Here is a 20,385-nt window from a genome sequence, read left to right on the forward strand (position 1 = left end):
GGAAATTTTCATTGAAAATTGAAGGAAACGTTGAAACTTTCAGAAGATTGGTTGATAATTCCTCAATATACTGACAGCACGTCTTGGAGAAAGAAAGTCGTTAGTCCCTTGAAGCTAACTCGCCGTTGTATGAAAAAGAATATTTCCACTTTTCACTGTATAGAAACTTTTTTCACATCTCTTAATAATATCCACAAAGATGAAAAACTGCGATTGAAAAAGAGCAGAGCAATAATCTATCTTTTCTCGACGTTGTTGTTGTCAGAAAGTCTAGGGACTTAAACATTGACACCACTTCTAATCATTCCTTCCAGCACAAAATGGCATCCTTTCACCACATGATTCACCGAAGAGAAACTCTACCTCTCAGTAAAATAGCCAAGATATAGGAATTGGAATATATTTTCGAAGTTTCCAGATTGAATAGTTACGATGAGAGTACCATTCAAGGCATCCTAAATAAAAAGATGCAACTTCAATTTACAAAATCTTTTGCAACACACACCCCAATTAAAGAGGACCTGAAAAGAATAGCTGTTGAATATGACGGTACTTCACGACTGCGATATAATTTACATTGGACAAACCGAAAGAAACCTGGGAATTCGTTTTAAAGAGCATGTGGCAGAAGTTACCGAAGCAGCCAAAGTTTCCAAAAATGATCCACCACATCTTTTCAAATCAAAAGTGGCTGAACATATCATTGATGAGAAACATCCACTAACTTCGGGTAACATTCATCTGCTTCGCCATGTTGATAATTTATGGAAATTGGACCACCACAACCAACCATAACCTGACTACCTAAGTTCAGTTAGGAAATTTTTTGGCTCATATTACCACGATGAAATAATCAAATTTAAACTAAAAGTAGCTGCGTTTGCAGAAAAATGTGAATTTAGTTCTCAAATACTAAAGTAATCTATCTGGCAACACTTCCGGTCAAAATTTTTTTTTTTCTGGACTCCTTGGTTTATTTTTTTTTTTTTGAATCATCTATCAATATTTTGCGGACGTCTTAAAAAAAAGAAAAAGAAAAAAGTGATTTTCAACAAAAAATGCCTGACTTTGCAATAAAAAGGGGGGTCCCACAGAGCGGAGAGTATTCCAATCGACACCACCTAGAAGAAAATTTCCCTCAACTTTGAGCCAAAACCGTGATGGTCGATGACAAGTTCATGCTTTTTCGTGGTCACTCCGTATGGAATGACCCACATTAAAGTTGTTAGAAGTGAGGTATTCAAGCAGGTACTCACCTTGTGTGTTGAAATCCAAACTGCCCCAGACTGTGTGACACGAGTCGACATCGCAGCCCACTATGAGTGGCTCGTTGATGCTTCAGCAGTACTGCATAAATGTTGCGATTTCGGATGGCGGTATGTCGTCCACGTTCTCCGGGAAGTAAGCGGAGGCAACGAGCATTTCCTGTGTGCCTTTAGTCGTTGAGACCTCCCCGCAATGACAATCAAATCTCGTTGAATGAATTCTATAACAGAAACACATTTAATATTTCTGTTCAACGGAATTGCAGTTCTAGGATTTAACTGTTGATAGCAATAAATCAACTTGCCGTTTGTGCTAGCTGCGCAAAGGTTTCGAGTGTCGTGGACCCATGGTTCTTGTATCAGCGCGATGGATAGCTGATGTAAGTAAGATAACTGATGTAAGAGCCATCTGACTGAGTGCGTCGCTAACGGCACAGTCAAATTGCACGATGCCGTTTTTAGTCGGGTGTTCCAGAGCTTGAGCCAGATGGCGGGTGATTTCTGGTACACAATTCAGTCCAGAACGGAATCGCGAACAGTTTTAAATTGTTCAGAGGTGAGTGAGAAAGCTGGATAGTCGATTGAGGAGATCGACAGGCTCGTAGCCTCTAGCATTTTCCTAATAGGATACACTCGACGTTTACAAGAGGGGTTTGTTAGTAGCTTAAAAAATAAATTGACTATGGAACTGACATACATGTATTTCACAGCTGCCGCCTGTGAAATTTCTGAATAAAGAAGCTATTGTGATAAATTTCACTATCAAAGTATGTTCATAGGTAGATTGTCAAGGTAACGAAGCATTATGCTTGAAGAAAATAGATTAATTCTATCCTTGAGGAACGTAGCAAACGAATGAAAGTCCAATATCAACATCACATGTTCTCGCTCTCTATAGTTTTGATTATGGAACAGATAAAATTGATTAATTTAGATTTAGATTTTGCTCAGATTTTTTCCGAGTTACTCGCTGCCTTGCTTCTGAAAAAAAGAGTAGGTACAGCTACAGCTTTCTTTCAGAGGTTAAACATTTCGTAGGAAGTATAATAATTTCATTATGCTAAGCTCTGCTGAAACCACCACCAAGATTTCTTGAATTCATGATAAGCATGTATTGACTGTAGGTTAGGAGATGGAAGAGGGGCAATACAACGTTGTAGGGAAGCAAGTAAAATATAAAATTGGACTGTGTAAGATAACTTCAATATGATTTTCTAACGCGAAAATGCAGTCAATTTGCAGGACCCTTACCCTGCATATTCATGAGCTATTTTTAGCGCTCCACCGCGTAGTTCAATAAATCCGCGAATCTTGATGGCCATGTAAAGAAGAGCTGGTGTCTTTTAAGTACCTACGCGGTGGCGGATTTAAATTTCAAAACCGACGATGTCACTTTCAGACGCTTATTTAAACAGAATCTATTGTTTATCACCGCCTACGATAGTACAAAGATTGAATTTACATTCCGCTTACCAGAGCGCCGACAATGACGCCGGGAACGAAATATGTGTCAGTACAGAAAGTGATAAACTCACTGCGTAAATTTATGCATAGTTTTGTTTATTTATGTTCTTGTAAACGGCACCGTCCCATTTCTCGCTAGATACGATTTGACGGGGCTTCATGCGATTCTTTTGCCTTGGTTTATTCTTTTCACTAGTTTTTTTTTTCTTTTCAAAACAATTCTTCGTGTGTTTTTAATAGAAACTTCCTTTCCTCAGAGGCCCAAGAATAGAATGCTTCATCATAGACTAACAGACATACACTTTAAACAAATTTTCAATAAAATCATCGTTCGGATGATACCAGTACTTTACAATAGTAACACTAGCACCACCTGCTGTCGTGTTCGCGCTGCATTGTGTATTTCGACATCAGCGCTAGCGTACGTGCATGTGTCAAATTTGGAACTACAAAATATGTATGAGATTACATGATAGCGCCCCAGGCGGTGTTGTCGCGCGATAACTATTATTAGATTGAAAATTTTAAATGATCGTTTATTGTGGCGATGGTAGCTAGGTTCCAGTGCTACGTCTGTTAGTCTGTAGCTTTACATTGCTACATTGTTGCAAAATTAAGCTAGCACAGCGTTGATTTTGTCACACGTTATACAATATATCAAGACGCCACGAGCTATAAAGTTCAGCAGGGCCTAAAATTCAACATAATATGTCCTCAACAAAATTTACAGTTTTTAAATTGAAACATTGTAATAAAAATATAAGAGTGGTCAACGGAAGAAAATGAAATTTAAATTAGAAAAAAAAATCAGCGTGCTTTGAAAAATGCTTAAACGTAGTGCCAATCAGAGCACCAACAGTTAAACACTTTGAATTATTGTTACAGTACTGGAAATAGTTGAAATTTAGTTGGGCACCAGCACAATAATTAACCTGAGATAATCAGAGCGTTATCATTGAACAGCACTAGGCGAGAACTTTGAAAAACTTATTGGGTACATTCATGAATTATTGATAGGTTATGAATCATTTATGGTTTACTAATTAACAAATTTTCACGAAATTCAATGTCGATATCTTCAAAAATATTATTATTATTGAACTACATTATTATTACATTAATTTTATTTCATCGAATATCTCATTACAGCGCACCCTCAAGCTCGGCTGCTACGGAACGGAACCGAAGCGGCCCGAAAAGGTAAACCACAGATACAGTGCTCTGTCGCGGTACGGAGTGACCGGGAATGGCGGTTCCTTCCATACGACATCGAATCTCACCTACGGTGGCGCTAACCTTCATCCGACCAAGCGGGCCAAATCTGAGCTGCAATTTTCCCAGCAGGAAACGGAAATGATCCTGCTGCGAAGTGCCCCAAGCCAACACCGCAACTCGGAAGGGCAGTTCCCGTCCACCGGTAGCCAATCGACGATTATAACGAACCTCAGCGTGTGTGGTCGCGCACGATCGACCTCTATTGAGAAGCGGCAATCGAATGGACGCGCCAACCACCGTAGCGGGGACAACATTCGAGTGCTTGGTGCTAGCGGCGGGACCGCAAACAGTGATTCTGGAGGGAGATTGGCGACGATAGCGGAGAAATTGCGCCGTGGAACACAACGAGTGTTGCAGTTCAACAAATCTCCGATTGCGTCGCCTTCCAAGGAAGAACCTACACCAGCCTCAATCGACGAATTGCAAGGCAAACGACGCGCCCTGAAGAAGAAAACCAGCGAAGATTCGGTCGATACCAATACCATAAGCAATTCCAGCCTGCAGGAATTCGACGAGGAAGAGTTTTCCAGTGCTGAGTTAGCTAGGTTTATGGGGGAAATTAATAAGGAAATTCGCTAGAAATCTAGCAACAAAGCAGTACAAAAATCATCGAATGAAGTGAGAAATATCAGGACTCAGGAGCTTTTGTTAGTGAATAGATTGCGGTTTAGAAACCAGGCGTGTTAACGTGAAGTTCCCGGTGATACTCAGCTATGACAAAAAAAAATATTCCATTAATAAACTCAAATCGCTATATTCATAAATCGTGTTAGTTAGCTCTCAAATTTCTTCTATGATCCGAAATGATTTTTAAAACGCTAGTGAAACATCAATAGTAGGTACATGGAAAACGGATTGCCCGTCAATTCCACCAGATGTCGAGAGCAATCTCTCAGAATTTATTGAAACTTTGTGGCTAAGGTTCAACACCATTTAGCACTTGTTGTTGAGTTTTCTCTTGATTTTAGATCATTTTGAGTATTGAATTCGGCAAACATTATCATCCAAAAATCATAGAGATGGCCCTGGAGTCTTGTTTTATTTTTTTTTTTATTTTTTTTTCAATAAGAAGCAAAAAAAGATGGACCTAGGATTTATTTGCAAAAAAAAGACAAGCTTGTGTTCAAATATGATAATACAATATAAATCATTAAGAATTTTAAGATTATGTCATACCCTGATGAAAAAATGAATATAAACTACGAAAAAAGGTGAAGGACTTCCTTAAGTACACGAACACAGGCTTCTTTTCTACAAAAGCCGCACACACCTTCACGGGACAACACTAGTTGTCTAAATTTTAATACAAGCGAAGAGGTTATATGAAATATGGCCTTCTCGCTGGCAGACAACCCCTCCCAGATCAACCACTTTTTATGCTGATTTATAAAACGATAACAACTAAAATCAACCGATATTGATTCAAAACTAATCGTTTTTGTGTCATTAAAAAAACTTAAAGAGTGATTGGTCGGGTTATCTGATACTGAGGTCCTTACAACATTGTTGAATAGTACACCCATTATGACGAACCCCTCGATGCTGAGCCCAAAACAACAATGACCGCACGAGAAAGACAACTGACGAACTCTTTCTTCCTGTTCAGTGTTGTTTAATCTGCCAATGTTCCTGTTTATAGCGAAGTTAAGCACAGAAGTGTAACATTTCATTCCCACATATATAAATGGGTTCGACCTATGTGTTGTTCAATCCCTCATGAAAACGACAGCATAAATCTTCCGCCATATCAAAGTTCTGCACAGGAAAAAATGTACCAAGCGATGACAGTTTTTTTATGATATTCAATAGTCTAGTGGTATTGGCAAACGAAGACAGTCGACAGAGAAAAGTTTTGCGACTACAGCATTGCCGTCTAGTTCCCGAATGTTTTTTTTTTCTTTGCCGTTCACCTTATTCCCTTGTCGACGAATTCGGTATGCGATACACACACATCCTTCAGTACACAGCCGCTCTATTGCCCAGTTTGCTTTTCTTTGCACAAAGGCTGTCGATAAGCAGTCGGTATTTTACTCCTAACCAGCGTTGCCGGATATCCAGATTTATCTGGTTTATACAGATTTTTGAACACGTATTCGGATTGGCAGATTTGATGCCCAAGTATCTGGATTTTTCATAAATGATCCAAATTTTATCCAGATTTTCTTTTCTTTGTCTCGCAGAAAGTTTATACCTTGTCATATAAAATGTTGGGTACCCCAATAATTTCATCCGCAAAATACCGTGTGCTCCTCCAAATTTTTACAAAATTCATCAGTAAATTGCTCACAACACTTATTCTTCCTACAGCCTTTTATAACAGCCATCTCATCACACGACATTCGTCATAGGCAATTAGAAAGGAGGAAAAGCTGTCTCCGGTGGATTTAGGTGATTACCGAAACACGCAACAGCACGAACATCTATATAAAAAACAGCTTCTTCTTTTTTCTACATTCGCTATTCCGAAAACATCCTCCAAATAATGCCAAATCAACACTTACCTTACTTACTTTGTTGGCTAACTGACCGTTCACCAGTCTAGGGTCAAACGAACTAGAGATGTCCAGCTTCTTCTATCTTAAGCAGCCGTCAGGCATTCTGGCTACATTTCCAGCCCACTGAAGCCTGCCCCGCTGTATTACCTTCACTATATCAGAATGTTTGTATACCTGGTACAACTCGTGATTCATGCGTCTGCGCCACACTCCATCTTCCAGGTTACCGCCAAGTATCGATCGTAGAACTTTACGCTCAAAAACTCCGAGCACTCGTCGATCAGCTTCCTTCGGCGTCCATGCTTCATGTCCGTAAAGGGCCTCTGGGACTATCAGCGTCCTATAACGCGCTAGTTTTATGCAGGTTTGCGAGCTACGGGACCTTAGCTGGCTACGTAGTCCATAGAAGGCCCTGTTTGCAGCTACAACTCGTCGTTTCACTTCACGGCTCATATTATTGTCACTTGTCACAAGCGTACTAAGATAAATGAATTCATCAACCACTTCGAAACGTTCCCCATCTATCTCCACCTCGGCACCAACACCACGGGGACTCCCACGCTCCCTGCCAGCTAACATGTACTTTGTTTTGGTAGAATTAATGGCAAGTCCCAATCTTGCTGCTTCCATATCAAAAGGCACGAAGGCCTCCTCCACGGCCCTACGGTCGATACCGATGATATCAATGTCGTCCGCAAAACCATGAAGCATGTGAGATTTCGTGATGATCGTAACGTTTTTTTGCACGTTTGCTTTAAGGGCGATATTGAACAGTAATTTAGAGTGCGCCAGCTATCCTCATGCATGAATTCGACCCCCCCAGCGTCATACGAAACAGCCTACTTAGTTTCGTCGAGAAACCGTCTTCCAGCATTATCTGCCACAGCTCGTTTCTTTTCACTGAATCGTATGCCATCTTAAAATCTACAAACAAATGCTGGGTCTGCAACTTATACTCCCGGAACTTATCGAGGATCTGTCGCAAGGTGAGAATTCAAGTCGTAGTGGAACGCCCCTATCGAAAACCAGTATTCGTTAACAAAGGATTGCGTTAACGGTCTCAATCTGAAGAACAGGATACGGGAGAGCACTTTATATACGGAGTTGAGCAACGTTATGCCTCGATAGTTGCCACAATCCAATCGATGACCCTTCTTATAGATAGGGCATATGAGGCCTTTAACCAGTCTTTCGGCATTTTTTCATCCGCCCAGATCCTTAGTATTATCTGGTGCATCGCATAGTACAATCGCACGCCTCCTGCTTTTGGAAGTTCGGTCGGGATACCGTCCTTCCCAGCGGCCTTGCCCTTTTTCAGCTCACTAATCGCCTTTTTCACCTCCTCCTGTGTTGGTGGTTCCACAGCTTGTTCGTCACTCATAATCGTCATCCTGTTCCTGCTCTGTTCATCCGGCTCCTCATCATTCAATAGCGCCTGAAAATGTTCCTTCCACCTGGCTGCAACGGTCGGTTTGTCAGTAAGCAGGTTGCCGTCCTTGTCGTTACACATGACCGGCACAGGGAAATTCCTGATTCTGACTCTGTTGGCTGTTCTGAAGAAGCTCCGCACGACGTTTCTAGCATCTGCATCTGCGATCCGTTGATCCGTTGATCCAGCTCTCTGGCGTATTCTGCTACCAAGCCAACAGCTTTCAACCGCTGAATGTTGAAACGCGTCGTCCTCTCTGTGCGAGATTTCAGCACGTTCGAAAACCGTGCGCTGATCTCACAAACGACGAGATAATGGTCAGAGTTAATGTTTGGTCCCCGAAAAGACCTAACATCAGTATCATCCGAAAAGTGTCAATCAGTACGTGATCGATCTGGGAGCTGGCTTCTCCATTTGGATGCCTCCAGGTGTGTTTCCGAATATTCAAACGTGGAAAACTGGAGCTACATATGGCCATACCTCTGGCCGCGGCAAAGTTTATCAACCTCCGGCCATTTTGATTGGAGGCTATGTTTTCCGATGACGACTTTTACGTCGTGGTTTGAGCAATCGTCATAGATTCGCTCAAGCTTTTTATAGAACTCATCTTTGACGTCATCGAATTTGTTGTTTGTCGGTGCGTAGGTGTTGATTAGACTGTAGTTGAAGAATTCGCCCTTAATCCTCAACACACATCTACGGGCCTCTGCCGGATGACTCTTGTTTTGACGTAGGACTACGTCTTTGTTTTCTATACTAGATTACACTTTGTGAAAATGAAAATGAAACTGGCAAATGTTGCGTCAGATTTCGAACGGTTATAGCAAGCGAACGACTTAATGCATCTTAGTCATTTATATGTCGGTGGATAGATAAAATGTGTAACAATTTTGTGATATGTTCAACATTGTTGCTTTACTGCTTAATGGTAGAAAAAGGTGAAAAGTTCCAAGGTCAAATTTTCCCATACATTTCCCTCGTTATTGGCTTGCTTCCCAAGCACAGATAACAATAACATGGACGAAATAAATTCCACTACCTACATATTTTGACTCAACAAAGTGTTTTGGTTTGTTTGTCTTTCTCTAAACTGCGTGGCCACGCCCTAATGGAAAAAACCTACTCTGAACTCGATACAAAAGACTGCGTGTGGAAAATTCAGCTTCAGTTTAGTTTGTTCCACAATAGCGAGTGCGGTGCAGCTGTTAAAGGTTCGCGACATTGAGAAACGAGAGCTGCATACGAGTCAACTTCCAGGCACCGCGGAGCATGTTACCTTTATTCTGCACACGGCAGCAACAATAACCATTGTACGCTGCAGGATATTTTGCTGGCACAGCTGCTGGAGGGCACAGCGGAGAGCAAATGTTATACGCGGCCAACAAAATAATCGAAGCTACCGGTGGTGGTGCGATCATCAGCATTCTGTAGCATACATTTCGAGCTGAAGATTATGAAATCGGTTCTTTTCAGAACTATAAGATAATGAAGATAAGAGTTATGAGAATTTTCACAACTACTACTAGTGTGAAATGTTCATCTATTTCTAAATAATCATTTTTACAATAACGACCAGGGCGTACCAGAGATAAACGGTAGTGTTGCCTATGAATAGTTTATCACAACACGGTATAACCCTCATTTCAAGAATTTACACTGCTAAATTGAGTGATTTTCCGGTTTAATTGTTTGTTTGTGTTCACTCGAACACCGTTATCAGTCAAATATTAGCAACGAAAGTTAGTTAATCTAGGAACCAGAGTGATTTTCGCATCGGGAAAACAAAAACTTTCTTTTGATGCTTATGAAAATCACTCAGTAGTATCGAAGGTGTTTTGGTTTGTTCCTCTTTCTCGAAGCTACGTAGCCACGCCTTAATTGCAAAAATCTGCTCTGAACTCGATACAAAAGACTGCGTGTAGAAAATTCAGCTTCAGTTTAGTTTGTTACACATAAGCGAGAGCAGTGCAGCTGTTAAAGGTACGCGACATTGAGAAACGAGAGCTGCATACGAGTCAACTTCCAGGCACCGCGGAACATGTTACCTTAATTTTGCATACTGCAGCAACAGTTACCATCGTTCGCTGCAGGATATTTTGCTGGCACAGCTATTGGAGGGCACAGCGGAGAGCGAATTTCATGCGCGGCCAACAAAATATTCATGGTGCGACTATCAGCGTTCTGTAGCACGAATTTTTAAATGAATATTATGGAATCGGTTCTTTTCAGAACTATAGATGCTTGAAGATAAGAGTTATGAGAATTTTCGCAACTACTACTAGTGTAAAATTTTCATGTATTCATGCATCGTTAGTTTTAAAATAACGACTATCAAAAATAAACGATAGTGTTGCCTATGAACAGTTTAGCGCTGCATATAATAATATTTAGTTTAGCATATATTATATATTTAGTCCTACGTCACCATTTCATACAACCCCTAGGGTTGTATACCTTGTAGTATTCTGATTTCCCTTCCCAGCACTACAAAACCGACGCCCCGTTCCGCTTATTTGCCGCCTCTGTAGTACATGTGGTAACTGAAGGAAGTGCGTGTAATAGGGTCTACTGCACGGACTTCCCTTTTTCCGGAATTCGACCACTAAATCTCCTGAATCTCTGCGATTTCGACGCAGTAATTCTCGAGCAACAAGACAGCTCGCGCCGGTTCATAGAGAAATCGGACGTTCCAAGTACCCAATTTTCAATCGTTTACCTCAATCTTTTCCTGTGTTCGTAGCCTAGATTTTCGCCGATTGATCCGTTCCGTATTTTTAATTTCGTTGTTCGTGGCCATAAAAAAGTTTTGGTATGCTACCTTACCAAGGACGCGATATCTACAATCTGCTGATGGGGCTGCCATCTTAGGTGTAGCCGCCCGCTCCGGGTCAGACGCTATAGTACGCCACCCCTAACATGGGAATACAGCCGCGTACGACCCCCTTCCCAGTCAGCATCCGACCATAGTTTCCACCGTGGGTTGATTACCCGATCTCCGCTAAGGTTACTCGTATCCCGGTCGGCACCTCGTGGAGGATGGGATAGCAGTTGCTGGACAAAGGTGAATAACCACATTAGGGTCTCAAGTTACATGTGTCCAACCATTTTCCAACCACACGAATTGACACACAAAGTATATTTGTCGTTTCCTTTTATTATGCGCTATTGCATGCTCAATGTTATGTTATTGCCCGATTGCTAGCACGGGTAGCTATCGAAAACACAAAATAACAGAAGAAGTATTCTGAGAAGATAGTAAAAATGAGGATGTACTTTTGAAATGCCTGGTTCTAAATATGCACTCTTAGTTGTTCCACTTTCTTTACATTTTTCTATTCTTCTACTAATAATTTTGAAACGCTATCTTCAGATATAAAGTTTTTTGAAAGTGTACAAATTTGTATACAAAGCAACTTCTTTATATAGCGTGGACCTTCTCATAAAAATCAGTGTAGGATCTTGAATATATTTTTTTTTTCAACATGATTAAATGAAAATTGAACAGTAGTCTCAAAGGCAACAAAACGTGAAACCGCGGTAAGCACAAAAAAGTTTTCTTTAGACAAACTTTTTTCTTGAGAGTGCACTTTGATTTGTTCAGAAGAATTTCAGGCAACTAAACTGTCTATCTTTCGATACTACTAACTTATTGTGAAAAAATCTGAAAGCACCATTTTTTAAGATAACTTTTTTTGATGTTTCAAATTAATGTGTTTGATGTGTTAAAAATTATATAAATTTGCTCCTACGAGTATAATCTCAAACTATTTTTCAAAAATGGGTAGAATTAGTGAAATTTAAAACGAAAGTGCTAACTCTCAGAAATTTCTGATAGCAAAACAATAACACTGCAACCTGGTGAGGGTGACCCCCAGGGAGAAAGGGGTGACATCCAAATTTTTCGCCCGGGTGTCACCCGGTCACACTACGCCACTGCCATCAGCTGTTATTTTGAAGTAGAATACTTCTCTCAGGAAGTTCGGCTACATAGGGATGTGAAATGAAAATCTAAAACCGAAAAAAGTGAAAAATATGTCCAATTTCAAATGCTAATAAATCGGTTAGTATTCGATGGATTTCCTTCGTTCTTGTAGCAATAGATTGGAAAATCTTCTAAGATTCTTCCCAAAAGAAGATAATTGTAGTTTTATTATTCGTACTATTGTACTATTGAAAATAGTCAAGCCTTGTCAAAACGAAAAATTCGACCTGTGATTGGTCGTTATATGATTGCTTCCCAAGCACGGTCGACAGAATAATATACCTTGCAATAGAAAACATGCTATTTGTCCTATATAAGAGCCTGTTTCAGCTGGAACCGCTCATAATAGTTCTAGACAGCGACAACAGCAGTCGTCCTTCCTTAGCAGCAGCACTAGCCCTGTGATTGGTCCCCACGTCTCAGGAGCAGCGCGGTTCTTCTCAGCGTGTGTCGCCAAACTGCCATTATTCCCCCCGTGTTAAGGCAGCATGAAGATTGCCATCAGGAAATCCAATTTTGAACATCAAAATGCCTTCTTCAAGGCAAATAAACAAGTCATTGAAAGTTAATAATTTTTTGACAACGCAAGCAAGCATTCTGTGTTGGATCCTAGCAATTTAAATCTGTCGCGCCCGTCTAATTCATTGAATGTGAAATAGCTTCCACAGTGCATGTTGTTCGTGTGTGTGTGTGTGTGTGTGTGTGTGTGTGTGTGTGTGTTTACAATTCATCTCCCACTGACCGGCAGTGCTTTTATGGAAAAAACCTATCTGCATCTATTTCTATTTGAAGCTGATATATATTCTATTTTTTAATATATTACATAATATAAAGATGTTCCACAGTGCATGTTGTTCGTGTATCTTAATTCCCCCACTGTTAGGGCAGCTCAAAGGTTGCGATCAGCAACCGATTTTGAACCGCAAAATGCCTTTTTCAAGGCAAATAAACAAATAATTTAGGGTTGATAATTTTCTGGCATCAACACAAGCGGACATTCTGTGCGGGATGCAATCAAATTCTGTTGTAGTTGTCTAATTATTACTTTATTTAGTAAACCCCCCACGGTAGGGGCAGCGCGAAGGCAGCATAACCGACTTTGAATAATAAACTGCCCTGTTAGAACGCATTCACAAAAGCAGTTAGTTCGACTATGCAGAGCTAATATGAAGTCGATTCAATCAATCAGCATGAACAGAATTTCGTCGTCTCTCAGCTGCCAAGTTGCAACATGATGCAACACGCAACAGCGAGCAAACGAAATCGCTTGATGTTACTAGCCGCAATACGGTTAGGGGTTAAATCGTTGCGTTTGTGAGAGCACCATCGGTGTTTATTCGCTGGATACAAAAATCAAATGCGACTTGTGGAATAATTCGTCTAAAGAACATTAGAGAATTGTAAAACTGAACAGAAAGGCGTGGCCTATTTCGTAGCAACCTTCGGCTATAAAAGAGTGTTTCTGGGGAAACTAGCTACATTCATTAGTCGGAAGGTGAGCTGGATGGACCGTCCGGGTTGCGCCTGTGGCTGCCTTCAAATAAACAAATCACTTGCCCTGTGGTTGGTCACCACGTTTCAGGCCTCTGCCTGAGAACAAACGCCAACGCGAGCCTCGGGCAAGATTTTTACTGTACATCAGCCGGCTTTTCCTCTAATGGAAAAGTTGGATAATTTTGTTCAGAAGAATATTACTGTCGGTAATATTACAGAGATGCGATTGCATTATATCCGATATGGAATTGAACAGTTGTTCTTTTGAGGACAAATAAAACACTTAATTTGGAGAGTTAATAGCTTTGGGAACCAGTAGCAGTATGGTAACAGCCTCAGCGGTAGGTGCAGCCGGTACTTCCATGAGGCCGATGTTATAAGAAAGTAAATGGAAGCGGCACGGCGAAACAGTTCGGGTGTGCTTAGACGCGCGTCATTTTTCGTTGTTGATATTATTCTCCACATGAAACAAAGCGCTTCCGTACGATAGCGGCGGTATTAGCGATAGATGCATTTGCCAACACTTACTCCAGTACAGCCGTGTCTAATTTTCAATGTGGAAACATCTTTCTATTGTGTTGGCCGTGCGCATTAGGCCTCTGCCAGGCTAAACGCGAAAAGCGGTGCGAACCAATTCGCCCGGCCGTAGGTTAATGTACAGCCGTAAGTAGAGCTGTTTAAAAGTATTCTACTTCAACCTTGCGCTCGTGGCTTTGCACACAACCCTCCTGTGATTTTTTTTTTCGTATGGCATTTGACACCATTGGTATTTGTTGTTGTTGTTTTCAAACTACACGAAAAAATAGTTCTAAAGTAGCCCGGTGTAACTCTACCGCAAAAACTAATTCGACATAAAACTTCCAAATAATTTATCTATTGTTGAAAAATGGGGAGTAGAATGAGAAAAAGTTCTTTTTAATTTTGGCTTCTCTCAGCATGTTAAAAATTGATTAAAATATCAGGTAATAGTTTAGGGTGTCGCTTCATCGCCACCAAGTATTATTTATGCATTCGTTTTTAATTTAAGTAGATTGCTATCCATCCACTTCACAAAACTGCATCGTTAATATCTAATCACAATTCACTTTCGGTTAAAACGAAAAACAAACCAACTCAAAATAAACTTCTAACGAGCCGGTACCGCATCTACTTTTAACCACTCGGCAATGATTTGTTGGTTCCGGTCCAGCCACTTGATGTTGTTTGAAATGTTTTCCAAAGCCTGTACCCTAGCGGTGGCTCCAGCTCCTGCATCCGGATTCCGCCGGAAGAAGTCCTCGAGCTCCTGCAGTCGCACCTTGGTTGAAAACCGACCGGTAACGGACGGAATCATTCGACCAAGGTTCCTTTCGCCTAGTGTAAACCGCTCTACCAGTCGGTCCCAGTTTTCTCGCACGTGATCCCACGCCACCGCTTCTCCTGCCTTATTGGCAGCAACGCTCTGAATACAACTCAGATGGTCCTGCTCTCGTACCAGTGTCGGGTCCCAGGCATCTTCCAAGAAAGCGGCCAACACTCTGGCATTGGGGAGTGCCGTCAAGGCACTCATCAGCTTGGACTTTTCGTTGGCATCGGTTTCCGTGCGGTATCGTTCCTTCACCATACGCCATTCTTCGGTTCTAGATTTCTGCACTCCGTAAAAGTATGCTACCGAACGCACATCCGGGTGGATAACCGTTCCGTTTTGTAACCACTCCTGGAACTTCGAATAGGCTACTTCAAGGCACGGTTCGTAGTCGAATGAGCAGGCCAGATCTAGGATAGTGGCCCGAAGCCGACTAAAAAAAAACAAAAGTAGCTCCAATTTTATCTCCATTTTGCAGTCTGAGCAATTCTACTCACTTCTTCATATGATCCCGATTGTCTTGCTCTTCCGGAACATCCCATCCAACGGCTTCATATGCGTCTACCACGAGATTACGAGTATAAGCCTGTGAAAGTGGCAATGAATTACTTTTCGCTCTCTCTCTCTCAACTTCAAACTCAAAGACCAAACAATACCTACCATTAAATCATCATACGATTCGTAATCGTAGATCAGGTTTCGGATTGACTTCAGCTTGCTGGAAACTGTTGCCCACGGAACGTACTCCGTCTCGCTCCGCAGGAATTTGGTTAACCCAAGTGCCACATCGTACCGCAGTAACGAGGCATCGGCCAACGCAAATGCATCATTCAACAGCCCAGTTCGATCTCCAATGTTGAAAGCATTCACATTGACCGCAAGATCATTACTAAACTGCTCCCACATAGCGGTGGGATAGTTGACACGGTAATAGCCGACCTGCCCGAGATTTAGCTTGATCCATGAATTCGGAGTATCCATGTCAATGTACACCTTCTCTCTCGAACTAGGAAACCACTTGCGTTGCGTCTGCGCTGGTTGACTCGCAGTTATATATGTGAGCGGAATGTACCATTTGTAACTGCAATAATGTCTGTTTAGAATTGGTGTTAACAAAGAAATAGCTACATACCCGAACTCCGAAACTTCAGTGTCGTTTGCTTCCGGATCGGCAAGGAATCGGGACTGCGAAAGGTGGAATTGACTCCCAACGATTTCAACGGTAACAACTGGAAATCCTTTCTGCTTTGTGAAGGTATCCATAACCGAAGATACAGTGACCGTTGAATCATCAGGATCACTGTACAGTTCATCTAGCTCTTCCATTAAATCTTCCGATACTCCGTTCCCGTACTTAAGTTTGTCCAAGTAGGCGGTCACTCCAGCTTTGAACACTGTTTCACCAACGAAGTCCTCCAGCATTCGAATCACCGATGCACCCTTGGAGTACGTGATCGTGTCGAAAATTTCCGTTATTTGATTTGGGGTTTCCACCTTGACCACAATCGGATGAGAACCAATCGTAGCATCTAAGGTTAGCACGCCGTGCAAATTATCAATCGTAAACTGTTCCATGATACCCCACTCTGGATAGGCACTATCAACTCCCTTGTACTCAATATAACTGGCGAATCCTTCGTTAAGCCACAACTCGTTCCACCACTTCATCGTGACCAGATTCCCAAACCACATGTGTGCCAGCTCGTGGGCAATTACCTCGGCAACTCGCTGCTTGTTAGCCGTGGAACTTGTTTCTTGGTTATACAGGATGCTAGTTTCGCGATACGTCACCAATCCCCATGTTTCCATGGCACCAGAAACAAAATCCGGAATGGCGGCCATGTCCAGCTTTGGCAGTGGATATGATATGTTAAAATAATTTATATAATGTTGAATCACCTTCTCAGCTGTATCACGAGCAAAACGCACGTTATTCATCTGAATAGGGGTGGCGTAGACGCGCAGCTCAAATGGATCACCTATTGTGGGTGTGATCTCTACCATCTCGTGCTGGAAATCACTCACAATAAACGCCACCAGATACGTACTCATCGGAACACTGGGGTTAAACACGGTAGTATTGAAGCCAGTAGACGGAACGTTTTCGAGCGTTTGCTCGACATTCATGTTGGACAGTGCATGATAGTTGTTGGTGTTTGGATGTACCAAGCTAATGGTGTAGGTTGCCTTCAGCTGCGGCTCATCGAAACATGGAAAGGCTTGGCGAGCGAAAGTCGGTTCGAACTTGGATGTGGCGATTTTCCTGTTGAAATGAAAAAAAAAGGAAATAGAATGAATACGTTACTTTTCTGGTTAAACAGTTGCTATTGAAAAATGTCTATAAATCGAACAGACAGAAAAGATCAGATAAGCAGTTCCATGCAACATGGGATAATTTATTTTTTTTAAATTGTCATTTTTGATTTGGCCGAAACATAGAACAGAATTTCTTAACACCATATCTCGACGTTTCATGCTTTTATGAGACATTTTCTAGAATAAAATCGATATCGGACATTTTTCTAACAATTATCTGTGCTTTTTTAAATTGATCAGGAAAGTGCGCCCTTACACACTTCTTGAAGTCCAATTGAGGTTAAATTTTGCTAGAAGACTTTTTCGACAAGGAAATCATGGAAAGTGATTCTTGTGGCAGCGATCACTAATATAGTCACTTTCAACCGTACCTGTCCTATCTCTGCAGTTCAGCCCAGGTGGAAATATGAATTGGCCGATAGGTCTTCGTTTAAATGATAATTCTTCGTTTTTCTAATGATCCCCCCTCCTCTCCTGGATCTTTAACATCTACCACACTTGAAGTAGCCCCGTCGAAAAAAGTTGAGAGCTCTTCAAAAGATTTCTAACGAAGGCCGCCAAAAATCCTTGAAATTAGAAGAGTTTGAAACAGCCAGAGGAGCTGCTAGGGAGGCAATTACTAGGGCTAAGTCTGATCGCTGGGAAAACTTAAATTGGCCATAAATCCAGAAACTTCTTCCGAGGAATTATGGGATACAGTAAATCGTCTCAATGGCAACGGTAGCAGAGCTCCCATTAAAATCGAAAACAAAAACCGAATCAAGAACGAAATCAAGAACCAGATATCCCTCCTCTATTTCCGAACATTAGCTGGAATTGAAATTGAATTTGTAACAAACTTTGAGCTTTCATTCAATATAGATTTTAGTATTCCGGAACTCGAACGGGCCTTACGCAGAGTTAACGGCTCATCGTCAAGGCCTGACGTCATTGGATACCCCCTCAGGAGGAATTCCTCCTGATTGGAAAATTGGACTGGTGGTTCCTGTTTCCGAGCCAGGAGAAGATCGAAGTGTGGCTGATAGTAATATACCCATCACTTTGGTTAACTGCATTAGAAAAGTACTTGAGAAGACAATAAACCGGCGTCTTTCCAAAGACCTTCTCAATAGACAGTTTTTCGCCCAAACAAAGAAACCGAGGACTTCTTAGCGTGCTCTTAATATGAAGCGGCTAGTCAGCCTTAGTCAGCCTTAGCCCTATACATCAGAGAGTCGCCAAGACACTCACCTTTAAGGCAACTGTCAACATCGAAGCGGGCGAGCTGTATAATTTTGCATTACCGTTATCCGTTTTGATGTTGACAGTTGCCTTAACGGTGAATGAGTGTCATTTCTCTTATATACAGGTTTACTACCTTCAACAAGGCATTCATGGTGACTGTGTCTCGCTTCGCTCGATTTGTCGAAAGCCTTCGATAGCACATGGTGTTACCCTATGTTGAAATTCTTGGAAGTATAAGGCACTAAAGGCCGCATGGGTCTCTTCATTCGATTTTTTCAGGAAGACAGGAAGTTTAAGGTATGCATTGGAAACACACAATCAGAAACCAGGCTGCAAGACTGTTGAAGAGAAAAAGGTCCATCTTTCAAGCGTGCGAAAAAGTCCGATTAATGTGTTTAATCGACGAGCGTTAAAAGCTATAATTTTCAATTATTCTTTTGTTTTTTATTATAATTTCCTTCACTTACATTTGGTTTATCCTTACTCTACTACCACCTATCCACCGTAACATTTCCTTCCAATAGAAACTGTAAGTTCAACCGTTTTTAATTTCTGCATAATTTAAATTCTATTCTACTTCCTCACCAACAAAATAAGTTTTCCGTTAGACTCGATGACAACGAATTAAACCTTTTTTTAAGTTGATTACTTAGAGCGTCAATTCCGCTTCTAACAATATTGTTCAATATTTTTCACTTTTAGCGAATCGAATTATAGCGTGTAATCAATCTCTTCGTTTTTCACTCTCGACTTTAATTCTTCTTTTCTCTCTACATCTTCTCCCTCTTTATCTCTCTTGATCTATACTTCCGTTAGCCCTGTCAACGAACCATCATCGGACTGTCAGCTGACCGCGTGGTCTTACGATTGTTTCGTTACCCCGTTACAAAGATACTATTTTGGCTCTTTCTGACCTTTAGAAGGTTTTTGGTCATTCTGAGCCTGATTTGGAATCATTCATTAGAAGTGGTTTTTGGCCATTCATAATTTGGGATCATTTTCCATTTTGGCTTTTTCTGGCCTTTAGAAGACGGTTTGGCCATTGTGAGCTTAATTTGGGATCATTTTCTATTTTGATTTTTTCTGACTTTTAGAAGTGGTTTTTGGCCATTGTGAGTCTAATTTGGGATCATTTTTAATTTTGGCTTTTTCTGACCTTTAGAAGACGGTTTTGGCCATTCTGAGCTTAATTTGGGATCATTTTCTATTTGTCTTTTTCTGGCCTTTAGAATAGTTTTTGGCCATTCTGAGCTAAATTTGGGATCATTTTCTATTTTGGCTTTTTCTGGCCTTTAGAAAGCGTTTTTGGCCATTCTGAGCTTAATTTGGGTTCATTTTCTATTTTGGTTTTTTCTGGCCTTTAGAAAGCGTTTTTGGTCATTCTGAGCCTAATTTGGGATCATTTTCTATTTCGGCTTTTTCTGGCCTTTAGAAAGTTTGACCATTCTGAGCTTAATTTGGGATCATTTTCTATTTTGGCTTTTTCTGGCCTTCAGAAAGCGTTTTTGGCCATTCTGAGCTTATTTGGGATCATTTTCTATATTAGCTTTTTCTGACCTTTCGAAGGCGTTTATGGTCATTCTGAGCTTAATCTGGAATCATTTTCTATTTAGCCTTTTCTGGCCTTTACAATGGATTTTCGCTCTTCTGAGCTTATTTTTGGATCATTTTATATTTATGCTTCTTCAGCGATTCAGCAAGTTGCCTGCATACTTTAACATCTGATTCGGCCTCCCATTTTTGGCTAACTAAGACCGAACTAACATCTATTGTTTAGAAAGTCACTCTCTGCTGGGTTTCCAGACACTCTGGAATCTGTGGCAATGAAATTGCTGATAAGCTTGTCGGTTCAGATTGAGAAATATTAGTTGATGTACTTTTTCTCCCTACTATTGATGTACTTCGACGGGATTCTTGGGATATCGTATTGCTTAAAAATACTTTTGGTAGTCTAAGAAGGTTCAAACTGTCAACTCTTTGTTGGCCCGACAGTAAAAATCCGGCTGATTGCCGTCTCTTAACCCGCCTACGTATTGGCCGCCCTGATTGTATTACTTGTGGTTCCCCCCTCTTTCTTTATTCGCAGAGCCCAGCTG

General features: G+C 41.1%; 2 protein-coding genes across 13 annotated transcripts in view; one reads left to right on the plus strand and one right to left on the minus strand.

Annotated features, from left to right (window-relative positions):
- LOC129718874 (neuromedin-U receptor 1-like) overlaps nucleotides 1-4,762 on the plus strand; it is a 285,616-nt gene extending 280,854 nt beyond the window's left edge. For all 5 annotated transcript variants that reach the window (XM_055670063.1, XM_055670061.1, XM_055670064.1 and 2 more), the window contains one exon: nucleotides 3,879-4,762. In XM_055670063.1, coding sequence (XP_055526038.1) covers nucleotides 3,879-4,583 — 705 coding nt within the window. In that variant the 3' untranslated portion in view covers nucleotides 4,584-4,762. The remainder of the gene's footprint in view (nucleotides 1-3,878) is intronic.
- A 9,605-nt stretch (nucleotides 4,763-14,367) lies between these two features.
- LOC129718873 (aminopeptidase A) overlaps nucleotides 14,368-20,385 on the minus strand; it is a 36,470-nt gene continuing 30,452 nt past the window's right edge. For 6 of the 8 annotated variants that reach the window (XM_055670058.1, XM_055670053.1, XM_055670056.1 and 3 more), the window contains 4 exons: nucleotides 15,882-17,012; nucleotides 15,410-15,830; nucleotides 15,247-15,335; nucleotides 14,368-15,182 (listed from right to left, as the gene is read on the minus strand). In XM_055670058.1, coding sequence (XP_055526033.1) covers nucleotides 14,531-15,182; nucleotides 15,247-15,335; nucleotides 15,410-15,830; nucleotides 15,882-17,012 — 2,293 coding nt within the window. In that variant the 3' untranslated portion in view covers nucleotides 14,368-14,530. The remainder of the gene's footprint in view (nucleotides 15,183-15,246; nucleotides 15,336-15,409; nucleotides 15,831-15,881; nucleotides 17,013-20,385) is intronic. The other 2 variants (XM_055670059.1, XM_055670057.1) reach the window with 1 other exon arrangement.

This window comes from Wyeomyia smithii, chromosome 1 (assembly GCF_029784165.1).
Source record: "Wyeomyia smithii strain HCP4-BCI-WySm-NY-G18 chromosome 1, ASM2978416v1, whole genome shotgun sequence".
In the NCBI taxonomy this organism is placed as follows: Eukaryota; Metazoa; Arthropoda; class Insecta; order Diptera; family Culicidae; genus Wyeomyia; species Wyeomyia smithii.